General features: G+C 38.6%; 1 protein-coding gene across 3 annotated transcripts in view; it reads right to left on the bottom strand.

Annotated features, from left to right (window-relative positions):
- KIF6 (kinesin family member 6) overlaps nucleotides 1-7474 on the bottom strand; it is a 158942-nt gene extending 151468 nt beyond the window's left edge. For all 3 annotated transcript variants that reach the window (XR_001412954.1, XM_014950568.1, XM_014950569.1), the window contains exons 1-3: nucleotides 7409-7474; nucleotides 6328-6437; nucleotides 3052-3126 (exon numbers count right to left, since the gene is read on the bottom strand). Coding sequence is in view for 2 of the 3 variants with exons in the window: in XM_014950568.1 (XP_014806054.1) it covers nucleotides 3052-3126; nucleotides 6328-6437; nucleotides 7409-7474 (251 nt within the window). In the remaining variant the exon portion in view is untranslated. The remainder of the gene's footprint in view (nucleotides 1-3051; nucleotides 3127-6327; nucleotides 6438-7408) is intronic.
- Nucleotides 7475-16130: the final 8656 nt, after the last annotated feature.

Raw genomic sequence — 16130 nt, 5'->3', positions numbered from 1 at the left:
GGAAGTAGTTTGTATATTACAGATGTTAATTCTTAGGATAAACACAGCACACAAGAAGAAACTAAAATCTGTGGCAATGGGAGTGTTATCCTGGAAGCTATCAGATCTTTCAAAAAAACAGAGGTGACTGCCATCACATCACAGCTGAGCTATTTTGTATTTGCACCATACATCTGAAGGGAAATATATTTTCAATGTTATTCCTTAATAAATCAAGACAAAACATTGGCCATATTGGACCTGAAAACAAAACTAATTCCAAAGCAGTAAGATTTTCTACTTAGTTAATTAATCATCATAACACTAATATTTGAAGCACTGCAAGAGTAAACTTGTTCTGTTGTTAGACTAAACTAATGCTTAATTGTTAGAAAACTGTAAAAGAAGAATGTTATATATTTTCTCTATTTTTGATAGAGCAATAGAGTTAGTGCTACTTCTTAGAGATCAAGTTGGCTCTGCACAAAAAAAATATCAAGAATATATATTTAAAATGAAAAGGAAAAGAGCAAAGTACAAACGATAAAAAGAAACCAAGTAAGAGATGACTTGAGCATTAATAAAATAATAAAAAAAATAACTAAGCAAATCACATGCTTATAATGGTTTACAGAGGCTGGCACTTTTGACTGAAGAAGCAAATTAAATGAACTAATGTCTGGTGCCTTTGAAACCACAAGCAAGATGACAATGTAACTGGACTTAAAGAGAGAAAAGCAGTGGCCCAACATCAAAGAAAGTAGACTTAAAAAGAAAAATAAAAAAAAAAAGAAAGAAAAAAGAAAGTTGCATCCAATTTCCATCTACCCAAGAACAAACGAGGAAGATTTTAGAATCCCAAACACTGCATTGCTGTTTTTAGTTTAAACAATGCCCAAGATTTTTCTTCTGAGCATTCAAGTCTAATGAATGTTCTCATGACTGCAAGTACGCGTGGCAAAGAGCCTCAAAATGTCACTGAACTATTTCATTGATACTTTCCTGCTACTTCCTTTTCCCTGGCAATATACACACAAAACCTGTTCCCTCAGTAAACTGACTGGAATAACAGAGATTTTCATTTTCAACATTTTTCCTTGCAAGAGAACATTGACTTAGAAAGAAACAAATAGCGAAGAACACTTTGCTATGAAAAACTATGATCTTTCAGAGAAAACAGGGCAGTTCTTATTGTCCCACAATGGAAAGGAAAATTGAGTCATTAACTACAGGGTGAAATAAATTTCAGGCACAGTTAAGGACTCCATTAGCCAAGGAACCTCATGACTATGAAGACATTTTGAAACACATATTTTTGCCTCAGGAAAGGTAAAAATGAAGGAAGAACACGAGAAAGAGGAACATACTTCAGGTATTGCCTACTCTACTATAAAAACAAAAGCATAATTATCCTTCAATACTATAAGTAACAACAAAAACATCAGTTAGAATACAAGTTTCAACATGCTGTAACAGAGTGAAAATAGTCTTCATTCAGTTAAAATGATTTTATAAATCAATTTTTAACATCGAAAACTCAGCTGTTTGTAGAAAATCATATGCCTAAACACCACTGATTTTAATAGCATTTAAGTACTTAAAAACATCTAAAAATCAAAACTAAACCATATATAATGGAACAAATCAATGTATAAAAATGTTTTATCAGCCAACACTGAAACAAAGGAAAAGAATACCACTTCCTGTTTGTTAGAGCACCACATAGGTGAATTATTCAACTGGAAAACCTTTCCATATTCTAGCAAAACACTCTAAAGGAAAAAAATCAGTCAGTCTGTTGCTAGTTAGCTTTGATGCTCTGAGTTTTTGTTGAGGATAATTCAATCCATAGCGTGTAACAATGAGAGTTTTAACTCTTATCTTTCCAAGCGCATAAGACACAAAAGTTTTTGTCTGCAGCTAACATTAAATTCAGAAATATTTGAAGTTAAATGAGTTAACCTGAAGTTATATGTTATGAAGTTAAATAAGCACAGAAATCCCTTTTGGGTGAAGGAAGAACATAACATTTTTTTAAAAAGAAGATTCAAATCCACTGGCTCTTCATTTTCACTTTCAATTACCCTCCTGCTTTATGTGGGACTTTGAAGAAAAAAAAAGAGAGGGGGAAATGAAGAAAATGACATTTTCTTGAGCTAGGTAAATTTTTACTTCCAAGTAACAATTTGAGAAAGACTAAGTGTCGAACTGAGGATGTCCCTTTTCCTGCAGTGCAAAACACGTGGCAGTGCAACAGGCTGAAGAATAACTTGCAGAATCGTAGCTTATGGATAGGTCACACAATGAATGAGAAAGTAGGTAGGTACCTAAAGTAACACTTCCAAACTCACTACAAGTTTGGATTCTGACCAATAAGTCTGATAAACAAACAAATATTATGCAGAAATTTTGCTTTCTCCAGTGTGGGATTTTCTCCCCAACTAAAACCGGTCCTAACTTTTGCAATGTGGGCATAAGCTGCGCAAAGTAAACAGCATATTGGAAAATCCACCCAGTTCAGAGTGGCATTCAATCCACACAATGAATGAAGAGAACTTCCACATCAGTCTTAAATGCTTGCCTTTGCAAACTTTAAAATATGAGCATTGTTTGATTAGTATAAGGCGAAGAAAAACAAAACCAGTGCCAAAATCACTGCCCTACACATTAAGACAAAAATAATTAGAGCAAAATTTGATAGTATCTCCACAGGTATTAATTCATGAGTGTCCCTTCATGGAACTATATAGGGAATACTTTTCTAATGCAATGAAGGGAGCTTATATTACAGACAAAATACTAACTAGACATGGATTTCTATGCCTATGCAACAAAATGGGCAACAGTAGGAGTGCTATTTTAGGAGATAATAATTGAACCTTACCACACATAAAATTCTCAGGGGATTGTTGCAAATCGCCTAGATTCAGACATGTGAATATTTCGAAAACTAAAACATCAATCCACTTTTACAACAGTGAGACAAACATTTGCCAGCTCTGCTCCAAGTAATACAATGAAAGCTGGTTTTGACCCTGCATTACCCCGATTACTGCAAGATCAACAACGTACCATTCTGCTACTGGTCTGGCAATGCTGTCAAAAACCACATCTTGTTTTGCTTCTTGATCAAAAATTTTCTGAAATCTGAAAATATTAAGCAAATAATAATTGCTCAGAATCTTAAAACACTACTTGATTCATTTATTTGTGTTTGTGTTTGTAATAGTCAATGTTTACATCATTAGGCTTACATAACTTAGTACAATGTTTTCCCTGTAGTCTTAACCACAGCGTGCTGTTGTGCTATTGTACATAAATAGGCTGTACACAGTGCTGCTTTGACAAGATCTGTACAATAAAATCCTCTGATAAAATGATGTGGCTTAGAAAAAAAATGAACCGCATTTCAAATCTATCAAGAGAATCGGTGTTTGTAACTGGCACCACACTGAAACCTGGATAAATAGATTACACTATAACCAAATACAGCATCCCACCAGTATAGCCAGACTCACATTTTTTGTAAGTACTTCCTTCATTCTGCTGCAGTTACTGTAAGTCACAAGGAGATATTTAATTCACTCCAAGTCTTGTCACCTCCTATATAAAATATCTGCAGTTGACTTACAGTATCAAAGAACACTCCAGGTTGGAAGGGACCATCTATTCCAATCACCCTGCTCGTAGAATGGTCTGTAGGGTCAGGTTTTGATTATCTTCATGCATGGAGGCTCCACAACCTCTCTGGGCAATATTTGATCAGACCCCAATAAAAGTTGTTTTTTTTTTTTTAATATTTCCTGTATTTCAATTTGTGCCCATTAACTCTTGTCCTGTCCCTGATCACCACTGAGAAGCATCTGGCCCCATCTTCTTTAATCTCTCTCTCCCCATCAGTTGTTTACACACATTGATAAGATCCCTTTGAGCCTTCTCTTCTCCAGAATAAACAGTCCCAGGTTGCTCAGCCTCTCCTCACGTCAGATGCTCCAGTCCCTTAATTATCTTTGTGTCCCTTTGCTGGAGCCCAGAAGTGGACACAGAACTTTGTATGTGATCTCACTGGTGACTAGAAGGGAAGGATCAACTTCCTTGACCTGCTGGCAATACTCTGCCTAATGAGGCCCAGAGGCTGTTTCCCTGGCGTGGTGCTGACTTATGTTCAACTTTCTGTCTATGAGGACTCCAGGTCCTTTTCTGTAAACCTGCTTTCAGTCAACCCTGAGCCTGTCCTGGTTATTTCTCACCAGGAGCAGGAGTTGGCATTTCACTGAGTTGAACTTAATAAGATTCGTATCGGCCCATTTCTCCAGCCTCTTGAGGTTCCTCTGAATGGCAGCACAACTATCTGGTGCATCAACCAACACTCCCAGCTTCATATTGTCTGTGAACTTGCTGAAGCTTCACTCGGTCCCATAACCCAGGTCATTAATGCTAAAGAGTACTGGATCACAGCATCAGTTACACCAGTAGTGACAGCTGGACTTTGTACCCCTGATGACAGCCCTCTGAGCCCAGCAGCTCAGCTCATTTTCATCACCCTTCACTGTGCACTTATCTAGGCTTTCCTGATGCCATTTCTCAGACAGCCTTCCTGGGTCACCTGATCCTGCTCCCACCTCTTGTACATGGCCTTTTCACGTCTGCGTTTAGTCAGGACCTGCTTGCTCATTCACACAGGCCTCCTGCTGTCTTTCTGTCCTTCCTGCTCATCAGGATGGACTGTTCTTGAGCTTTGAGGAGGTGAGCCTTGAAAATATGCTGGCTCTCCTGGACTTCTCTGCAGGGCTGTGACTCATGGGATTCTTTCAAGCAAGTTCCCGAACAGGCCAAAGTTTGCTCTCCTAAATCCAAGGTTGTAATCCTGCTTTCTGCCTTGCTCCCTTCTCTCAAGATCCTGAATTTCACTATCTGATGGCCACTGCAGCCAAGACTATGTCCAGGTTTCACATCCCTGATCAGTTCTTCCATGTTTGCAAATATGAAGTGCAGCAGACTTCTCATTTCATTGGCTCTTGAATGATATATTAGGAAGTTGTCACTAATAACATTCCAGAAACCTCTTGGACTGCTTGTGCCCTGCTGTGTTGTCCCTCCTATCTGGAACTGTATACTCACATAGAATTTCACAGGGTATATAGAAAAGCAATATGGACTGCAAGGTATTATGCATATGTACAACATCACAGACACATGCAATACACAAAGTAGAGAGGCATATATTCTATCCTGCTGACCCTTAATCTGTCAAGTAATTCAAACTATTGTGTTTGATTCCCATATAAGAAAGTAAGAACAAAGGAGAATAATGTTTGAGGTGACCAGGCAGAAAGACTGCATGAAAGTATGAGTTTTAGAAAAAGAAATGCTTGCTCCATAGCATTATTTTTGCATTGTCTTAAGGATAATAAGGCATGGTCTTTCTCAAACTGCATCTCTACAGACTAGTTAATAAAGTGATAAAGTCAGGAAAAAAATACCAGCATTCATTACAGCTGCCTTGGGCATCTGCAACCTAAGCTAGTTTTGCATATTAACCTAGTCAGAGAGGGCAGCTCCTTGCTTCCCAAGCAAAACAAATTTCTTTAGCTGATGTAAAATGACATCAGTCTGAGCTGCAGATGTTTATCTGGGGCTCTCTTTTTTTAATAGCATAGAGCAACAAGTGTACTTGATTTGGTGCTATAAAAAATAAAGAATATTCAAGTTGGAAAAAAACAATCTCTACCTAACCAGGTGGCTACATCTAGCTTTCTTTTTGATCGGAATTTTAAAATGTTGCCTCCAAGTTTTCAGTTGAAAAGATAAAAATATTTGATTGATATTCCTGGTACTTATTTTTAGTTTCTAAAAAATATTTACATTCTACTGTTATGGTTTTGTTTCTTTCAACAATCTCTGGTTTTCTTTATTGTGTTTTAGTTACGTCTGAAACACAGTTTCTAAACAGAGTGTTTTACATCAAGACATCTTTACCCAGCCTATGTCAACTCATTAGATCACAAGGGAACACACAGTCCTGCATTCAATTTTCATACACAAATTCAAAACAAGCTGTGAAAGAGGAAGAACTGATAAACGAAGATGCAGTCTTTGAGATGAGGCTTAGAAATGTAGAATGACTTGCAATGGACAGACAAAAATCCCACAGGTTTATCAAACACTATGAAATTCGTTGAGGTGCAGAACATAATATGCTGGAGTATTTCTCTTGTTAATGGAGTTGCATATAAAACTAAAGCTTTATTTTAAGAATAGGCTTTTCCAGGTTCTATAAATCTGTATCACTACACAGTGATATCAAGCACTAAGGGCAGAAGATACAAAGGTAAGGCTTTTACTTACTTGAACCTGTAGCTCTCCCGTTTATTATTGATGAACCCATCTGCTAAATCACGTGGCACAGTGATCTCCAGACTGGACAGAGGTTTCTCATCATCATCAACTGAATAAATCTAATAAGCACGGTTAAGAATTAACAAAATAATTTTGCCAATAGAACAGCACAGCCCTTCAGTATAACACTTATGTATGCTTCGCACCTGTAACTGCCCAAAGGAAGACTTCACACAAATTTCAGAATTGCATTGTGTACCCTGGCTAATCAGTATATTAAAACAACAGAGCAAACCAGACTAGTTCTGCCTACTTCAAAAGCCCTTCATACACGAGCAGATCCTCCTTCAGCTATTATAGAATAAAACGAGCACATACGAACACTATTGTTACCATAAAACACCACAATAAGTTTTGAAACAGAAACATAGTCTCTTTAACGTAGTTTGCTTACTAAACTGCTTTAATATCTGAGCTGTTTTAAAAAACAAAGCACAGCCACCATTGCAACCTCCTCCAAACACCTGGGAGAATATATTAGGGAAGACAGCAACAGAACATGTAAAGCTGGTTCAAAATGAGAAGACAATGAAGGACACCTAAACGCACACTTTCTGAGGAATGCTTTCATTATCTTTATTATCCCTTGCAAGGACAGCTGATGCCTGGGAGCTACAAGTTCCCCACCAACGTTCAGAGCACTGTTGACCTGCAGAAACCCAGAGACCAGCGTGATTTTCCTGCAGAGCCTGTCTCTACCAACCGGGCAGGACAGAAGTTCCTCACCCCCCTTCCCCGGCATTTACAGTCAAAGTCCCAGTACTTCCCCGTTCTACTGACTTCTTCAGGCTCCGGAGAACAGCACAGGGCTGTGGCTGCCCGCGCCGCATCCCACCACGGGCAAACCCCTCAGCCCTCAACACGGCGGCCGGGCCTCTTGCGGGGGGAGACCACGGTCACGGTCATGGTCATGGTCGCTGCCCCTTCCCTCCCGCCTTCGGGCGGCCCCGCCGCACTCAGCCCCACGGGACGCCGTTCGGCTGGCCCCTGCCGTCCCCCCGGCAGCGCAGCGGCCCGCTCCCCGTCCTACCCCCGCCTGCTGCCGCCTGCCCAGCGGCTTCACCCGCGCGTACACCCGGACCGTCTCCTTCACCATCGCCGCCGCCCGCCTAGCAACGGTAACGCTACCCAGCCTGCACCGCGGCGGGCGGCAAGCAGCGCCCGCCACCCGGCGCGCTCAGCCGGGCCTGGGTCCGGCTCGTGCCCCAGGCGCTTCAGGCTCGCGGGGCCTCTGCACGGCCCTCGGGGGGCTTTGGCGGGGCGCCGTGTTGCTCCCTGGCGGGGCGTGGAGGAGAAGGGAGCAACCGAGCTCCACCTGCGAGGGGTGTCTGTCTGCCTGAGTGGCCGTTAACGGTAATTCCCTGCCAGCTGCGTTCCCCGAAGCCCAGGTGTGACGGGTGGGAGACAAGGGAGCTTAGAAGGGAACGCTGCCCACCCGGGAGCTGGGGGGCTCCGTGGGCACAACAGCGTTTCCCCGCCAGGTCTGTGGGGCTGGGGGTTCCCTCTGTGTCCAGGTGGCCCTCCGGCTGAAACCACCCTCGTCAAGCCACCTGGATCAAGAGGAGTGTCTGTTGACTTAACCAGTTGAAACATCAGGATTTTTTTTTTTTTTTTTTTTTTTTTCAACAGCGTTTCCCCGCCAGGTCTGTGGGGCTGGGGGTTCCCTCTGTGTCCAGGTGGCCCTCCGGCTGAAACCACCCTCGTCAAGCCACCTGGATCAAGAGGAGTGTCTGTTGACTTATTGTAAAATTAGGGTTTTTTTTTTTTTTTTTTTTTTTAATTCTAATATAAAAAAAAGGTTCTGAAAAAACTGGTAGTGGGAAATAAAGGGCATTGGCTTGTTATCATAGCAAAACTCATTCAGCAGTAGTAGTAGGACCCTGTTATTCTATGAAGCGGTTCCCAAAGAGTCACACAAACAACACGACAGTATTTTGGCCTTAGTTTTGGTGAGACGCGGTGGTAAAGATCAGATTACAGTGATTACAAGTCCACTAATTTAAATTAAGTGGAAAATCAGGGATTTGATTACAGAGGAGGATAGAGATTTCTTTAAGTCAGATATGGTTAAAGTATGTTGGACTTGTATTCCAAATAAAAAAAACAGTGGGGGAAAGGTTTCCTCTCCCAACTGAACAAATCACTGTCTCAGAAAGCACATGAGGCATAAGTAGTGAGCCTTCAGGGAATGAAATGGAAAAGGACTAATCACCAACTAAAATCGAGTGCAAAAGTCAAAAGGGTAGAAATGAAAACAAATGGAAAATATTACTTGGTTATTAAATAGAGAGTGAAGGAAAATCAGGACACTGGAATGGGATAATGGAATAAATACTGAGTATCTTCTCAGCATTGCTCCAAAATGGCAAAAAAAAAAAATTGTCCCTTGTCAGTAGGGACAGCGATGCTGAAGGTGATGTTAGAGGTAGAAATGACTAACAGGAAGGAGGTGTGAGAAGGAAATTGATGCAGCCAAGAGGGAAGCAGAACCCACAAGACTCAATGACTTTAGACTGGGAGAAAGGGATTTGGGAGAGCTGATAAATTCAGTCCTAGAATTCTGAAAGAATTGAGATGTTTAATTGAAGATCTGGGAACTGTGTTTGTTTTTGTATTGAAGCAGATGCAGGAGATTACAGTATGCTTGGAAAACAGCAAATGTAATTGTCAACAGTGTTATTTAACAGCTTAGCTGAATTGTGAATTAACGGGGTAGTGGACATTGAAAGTTAGCTGTGTGGAAAGCCATGTTGTGTCTGCTGGTGTTCAGTAGCTGACATACAGAGTTGAGTGAATGACATGATATTGGTTTTGGGACAAAGTCTGGTCTGCAAATGGTTCATATGCCCTTCTTTAATACAGTCTGAGCTATAAACTATGAACCAATGGCAGGGTGGAGAGACACCCACCTGGGTTTGCATAGGACTAGTCTGAATATGATATGGTCTGCACCAAGAAGCCAATGAGCCATCTCAGACTCAAGCTGGTTCCAGCATAAAAGCACAGTCTGAATTTCTGAAAGAGGAGAAGAACAAAGATAACACAAAGGACTCACAATTATCTTCTAAATCACCCCTTTTATTACACAGCTGTCCTTGCAGAAATGCTAGAGTGTTTCTGTGTTGTGCTCCACAATATATTGCTTTCAAGAATGGCTTGTTAGCCTGGTGGCACCCAGCTCAGAATTAGATCTTTTTAGGCTTATTGGTCCTTCTGCAAAACAAAAGCTGCATCATTAATTTGAGCATCAAAATTATCCCTTAAAAACCAGATTAAAAAAAATAATGAAAATTCTTTACTGAAGTATGTGGTGTGTTGACTACAGAACTTAGAGATCAGTGGAAGTATTATAAAACGGGTGAGAACCTAGTTAAAGCTGATCTGTTATAGTTTGTTAAGGGAAAGGGTACTCTTGGGCTATAAGGAAATCACTAGTAGACTTTTGAGAGGAAGCAGATCTTATGTAATATTTAGATTAATAGCTTTGTGCCAAAAATGAAAGTGTATATTACTCTGATGGCATGGCTGAGAGTCGTATGTGCTGAAGAGGATTGAGATATCTAGAAGATGAATAACTGTGATTAGAGGAATAGATATAGATAACCATTACATGTAGTGCAAGTTGCAAAATCAGGCAGGCATGTAAGATTGTGGACTAGTGACAACACATTCTGCTACAGTCTGGAATCCATTCAGCTAGAAGTGTCAGAAGATTTTCTGGTTGTTGGAAGTCCAGATGACAGCTGCCAGTGAAAAAAGGCAGCTGTGGTTCTTCAATGAATTGGGAATATGTCTTACAAAGGAAACAAAGCATTCACAGTATTGTACAGGGTCCTGGTTGAAACCTCCAGCATACTTATTTTGTGTGTTTATCGTCAGTTCTTTTTATTTCTTCAAGTGTTTGAATATGCGGGCTACCAGAATGATTAGGCTGATGGAGAATTTGCTGTAAGAGAACAGACCAGTAGACTTGATTTATCTAGCAAAGGCTAAATATGAGAGGCTATATGTGTGTGTGTAAGCACACTATGGGGAATTGATGTGGGAGTAAAAGAATCTTCTAAGATTCTGAGGAAAGATGGAAATACTTTAATGTGAATAAATGTACACTGGAAATCAAAAGAAAATTAAAAGCACTAACTGCTTGATTGGTCCCTTTGGATACTGGAGAAAACATGCTAAAATTCTGAAAGAGTACTTCATGATCACGTATGTTAGCAGAGGTTTGACCCAGAAGGTGAAATCAAGAATATCTATTCCAAAAAGTCTTTTTAAAGAACATTGAAATGTCTTTCTAGAACCACACTGGAAACGAGAAGGCAAAGACAGTGTGAGTACTTTCTCTTCCCCCAAGCCACTTTCCAGAACTCTACCTTATTTTGTTGTCTTAACCATACTAGTATCTCCCTGCCTGGATATAATGTACATCTTTCTTTAGTATAAGGTCAATGTCAATGTATAATGTGGAGTTTGTTAAAAGCCCATGCTCTCAGATATAATTTTTAGGCTGTAGGGAACCTCTGGTCAACTTCAGAATTTGAAAAGCTACAAGGCATGCAGTGCTCCAAATTAGATCAGTGAACAGGTGTACATATCCCAGAAAATATAAAATAAATAACTTCAAGTCAAAGAACTTCCACAGATTGATTATTTATCTTATTATGCATCTATTAGTCTTCTTCTCATCTGTAGGAAATCAACCTTTCTCATTTTACTGACTGTAATTTTCCTAGTCCCTAAGGTATTTGTCTATTTCAAGTTGTCCAGAACAGAAGATAGTAAGAAACTGGATATGGTTCTTCTACATCTCAACACCGTTGTTTCCATTTTCATGTAGAGCTCCTGAGGTATTTAAATCCAAGTTTCAAAATAATGTAGCAGTGGAAGCAAAGTTGTTTGCTGCTTCTAAGGGAGGAGTAGCTTTGGGGCTCACTGAAACGCTGAGATGCTTCGAGGTTAAGAGTTGGTAGAGCATTTTATCTTACCTTTTAAGGCAAACCTATACACTCAAGTATGGTCAAGAAAGAAAAGAAATGACAAAACTTTTCCTCACTTGTTTGAATCATTCCAGCGACATAAGAACAAAGGGGTGCTGTCTGCACTTATTTCAGTAGGTTGAATGTGCTTAGGAATGCTCTTTTGCTTAGGAGCAAGTGCTGATGAGCACTGTATGAGATTCAAAGCTTTCAGGTTCATTTTGTCCTTGAGAGAAATTCTAGTTCAATAATAAAGTATTGATTTGCTTTAGGAATTAATGGACAAAGTTTTATGTTGTGTGTTATACAAAAGGTTAGACTTCATAGCTTTAAAGATATTTCTAATTTGAAGCTAGATAACCTCTGTTTTTTTGTATCCTGGAGTTACAACTAGCTTATATGTGAGTATTTTTGTATAGGATTTGAAAAGTGTCAAGTAAAGGAAAATTTGTGCTGTTGTGGAAGGTAAAAGTGTAGCAGACTCCCATTTTTGCAACTCTTGAGAAATGTGCATTTGAGAGTGAAGACATATGGAGACTTACTAAAATCCCTAATATCCTAATATCTTGTAATAATATTTACTGTCTCCTAGTATCTTATTTGCTGAAGTGATATGGGTATTAATAGGACTGCTACATTGTCAAAGGCATTAGTCATCAGGAAATTTTCTCTAAACTAGTGTTCTTTTTACAGAAAAAAATATATAAATTAGCAAAGTAGTATGTGCAGGTATATATGAGGACAGAAATTATTCTGTACATTTAAAAGCTAATTAAATGGTTAAATAAACTTTTTTTTTGTTTGAAGCTGTAAAAATAACACAAGTAACAAAATAGTAATAAAACCCCACAAAATAACACAAAAATCTCATTAGCCAAGAGAGATTAAGATATCTGTCTCAATCTTTTCACTATATATATATATGATATAACTTAATTTTTATATAAACAAGGATTTGATTAGAGTCCCTACTGTGATAAGTCTACACACCATCTCCAGTGCTTGCTAGAAGCATGAATCTTCACACTTAAAAAAAAAGAAAAAAAAAAAAGAAAAAAATAGAAAAAAGGGAACAGCAGTTTTCCAACCTCTAAGAGAAAATAAAGTAGAAAGATACAAGAAGAAGATGATCAACAAAAAAAAATATGTTTTAATCTACAATTTCAGACTTCCTGCTTAACAGAAATCTTTTCTTGATGTCTAGCTAAAGAACTAAATTTGCTTTTAAAATTTTCCCAAGATTTGGAAAAGAGGTCCGTTAGGAGAGGTAACGAGCTGATTACAAAGATGCAGGAATTGTAGGACATATTTCTGTTATTACCAAACAAAAAGAACTGTTTTCAGCATTTATATTTCCTACAGCTTTGAAGAAAATCTTGGACAGCGGAGTCTGAAGTTGACAGCTAACCATTCCAGTTAAAATACTAGTCTAGAGATTGCATCTTATGCTGGAGGCCTGAAAAGATTTGGTTTGCTTTAAATTTACTGTGTTTAAGATCTTCTTTCTGTCTTTCCTGGGAAATTACCTTGTACTTGAAGAATTTTAAGCATTTTCATTTATGCTAAACCTCAGAGATGTGTCAAACTCTCTTCGTCTCTAGTACTTGAGAAAGGGCACCACAAAATATGAGTGACCTACAGGCTTGAAACAATTATGTGACTGTATAAGTTATAGGATCTGGCAATTACAAGTTATATAAAGGTCAGCCATTGCATTCTGAATTCACAGTTACAACATCACAACTAGTAGTCTGCCTTTACCACTGTAGTTTTCTTCTGATTAAAAAAATAATACGGGTCGTATTATATACCGGAGCTGGCAGCTCAAGGACTTGTGCTCCATTATGTCACCTAGCAACTTAATATGCTTCCAAATAAACAGCCTTGTAGGGTTCATAATAGCCCGAACTTTCAGGTCCTTTCTTTTTTTCCAAAGTTTTACTTTTCATAGACTTTCCTTATTCTTGGCAACTGTCATGCCATTTGGCTGAGATAATGATTAGAAGTCAAAACATTAAAATCTTTCCATAGATCAACTGGACAGGATGAAGGGCCAAAACTCTTGCCAAAGTCTGAGTTTGTCTCATCATACAACTCCTGGAAACGTTAGTGCCAAATGTGTATCTTCTACATGACCAGAAACCCTTCTTAAATGACCAGAACTTCAGATCTGAAACTTGGCCTGAATTTATTTGTAATATCTGTTGAGTATGTTATAGGAGCACTGCCAGAAAGAGTACAGTCTATATTTGTAAAAGGTGTGGTGATATAGAAACTTGTGTTCCTATATTTGAATGGAACATTAAAAAGTTGTATGTTTCAGGTACCATCCCAAAGCCCTGTCACCTTTGGTTTTGCTGCTTATGTGTTCAGTATTAAAATGTAAATTCATGTAAACTGCCTTGTTCAGCTGTTAATAGTCCATCCTTGTGAGAAGAGCAGGGACGTTTCTGTCTTTCAGGCTTCTGTTGCAATCTGTTTCTTAGAGAAGAGTGCTACATCTTCACATATGTTAGAGTCACATTTGGAAAGTACCTTAAAATTTGACTGCTGTTCTGACATTCTTACCAAACACATTTATATGTTTCCTTAAAATTGTGTCTCAGTTGACTCAGCTAAGACAGAAAATCTTAAAATATCCTCCCAAGGGCATGTATATGCATACGTGTATACATATGTGTATTTATTTTTTTGTCTGGTTTAGAGTGAACCAAAATTCCGTGGAGAAATTTAGGGATCCTTAGGACTCTGACTGCAACAGGCAACAAATCTTGGGGTTTTTTTGGTTTTGTTTTTTTTTTCATCTTTTCATCTTCTAAATGCTTAACTGCCCCCTTTGTTGCAAACTACAATGTAAGAAGTGTTAGCAGGAGTCATTAACATGCTTCTAATGCAATGCTGATGTTATTTTCACTATTTTCTCTACCTCCCTCCCACATTTGTCTTTAGCATTATAGTTTTTCTTATTTGTGATTTTGTCATGAAATCTTCTAAGTCCATTATTGATTTGTCTTTGACCAAGGAACAGACAAAATGCTGGGTGACCATGAGTAGAAAAGGTGGTGGGATTTTTAGGTTTTTTTTGATCTGAAAAGTGGTGAGAAATTTAGATTCTTGTGTTCAGTTCTACTCAACAAATAATTCCTTTCATAGTCATCATATAACTAGTGTGTGTATACTCTTGTTTGAAGGGGTTACAATCCCAAGTGTTTCAACAGCACATTATGAAACATAATGATTAGTCATCATTGATTTATTATATATTGGAAATTGAATCTGTGGATTAGAATTTCTATTGGGCACTGGGTAAGTTTAGAGTTTTTTTTTAAAAAAAAAAAAGGGGAGAAATATCCCTGTATCAGACAACTCTTGCTGTCAAAATTTAGGACAGGAGGCAATGCAGAAAAAGAGGAAAATATAAGGAAATAACATGGATAATATTAGCACAGTAGTCAGAGTCTGGGATTCTCCTATCAAGCTGTTGTACAGACATTACTGTAAAGAGGATTTAAAGACCAATCTGTAATTTTACAGATTTTTGTGAAAAGCTGATTTTTGAGGGAATGAAAACTAACATAGCAGAGAGCAGGGAAAGATTCATTTGAATGTGTAACGTGAAACTGATACTATAGATTGGTCATAAAACAGAAACCTACCTGCAACTTGGTGATGAATAAGGTATTACAGAATGGACAAAGATCTTAAAGGCAAACCAAGTAATGTAATAAAGAAGGGAGGGTTACTGGAGGAGGCACAATTACCTGCAGCATAATCTGAGTGATACCTGAAAGGTTGATAATAGCAACAGCATTCTGAGAGTCAGTGTGTGAGGTGGGAGGACAGGATTTCATTCATTGGGGCTAGGTAGAAGGAAAACACAACGATGTGATGGCAGGTGATTACAGCCATGGAGTAAAATTAAGTTTTGTAGTTCAGAAGGGTAAGGATAAAGGCCTGGATTTCAGTTTCAAAATTATCATTAAGTGAAAATAGAGGGCATGATGCAGGGATGTATATTGAAGGAATCTCTAGAATATATTATATTATATGTATATTCGATATATATATTTTTACTGGCTGGAGAGCTCTGGACAGTAAAAATAAGATGCATGTTTTAGGAAATGTGAAAAAGAAAAGGAGAGAGGAAAATTAAGTATTACTTTGGAGGCAAAGGGAAACAGAGGTAGCAGACCACTTGACAGCTTTTTATTCTGCCTATTTATTTCAATGGAAAAGACTGAAGTATGGTGTTAGTGTGGGGAGAGTGAAAAGACACAGGAGAGTGAGTAATTAAGAAAAATACAGAAGGATGATAGTTGATCTCATCAGAAGATGGATTAGGATGTGGTGACTAGTATTTGTGTAAGTAAGCAGATGGGAAACTTTTGTATCTAGAATGAGATGAAGGGAGATGTACAGGAAGAGAAGGCCATCCATAGGGAAGCAACAGTTTGCATCATGGTCTAAGTACCATAACATAGCTAAAACTAAGGGAAATTGTCATTCCTGGGTACACTAATCTCAAGAAGCTGCCATAATGAGTACATATAAGTACTTACACAGGCTCACTGCTGCTTCAATGTGAATCTAATATGCTCCAACCAGGCATGCCAGACATTAACATGTTTAGCTGCAGAGTTGGTACACGCCTTTTTCTTAAAGGAGAAAATTAAGACATGGAGAAATTGAGCAATGTGTGCAGTTATGCAAGTACAGCCTGCCGTGAAGCCAGAGAAAATGGTGTCTTTGGTACCAAGCCACCGAGTACCTTAAAAG

This window comes from Calidris pugnax, unplaced genomic scaffold (genome assembly GCF_001431845.1).
Source record: "Calidris pugnax isolate Ruff unplaced genomic scaffold, ASM143184v1 scaffold24, whole genome shotgun sequence".
NCBI lineage: Eukaryota > Metazoa > Chordata > Aves > Charadriiformes > Scolopacidae > Calidris > Calidris pugnax.
Note: the sequence above shows the minus strand (reverse complement) of the source record. Positions and strands in the feature narration are given on the sequence as shown.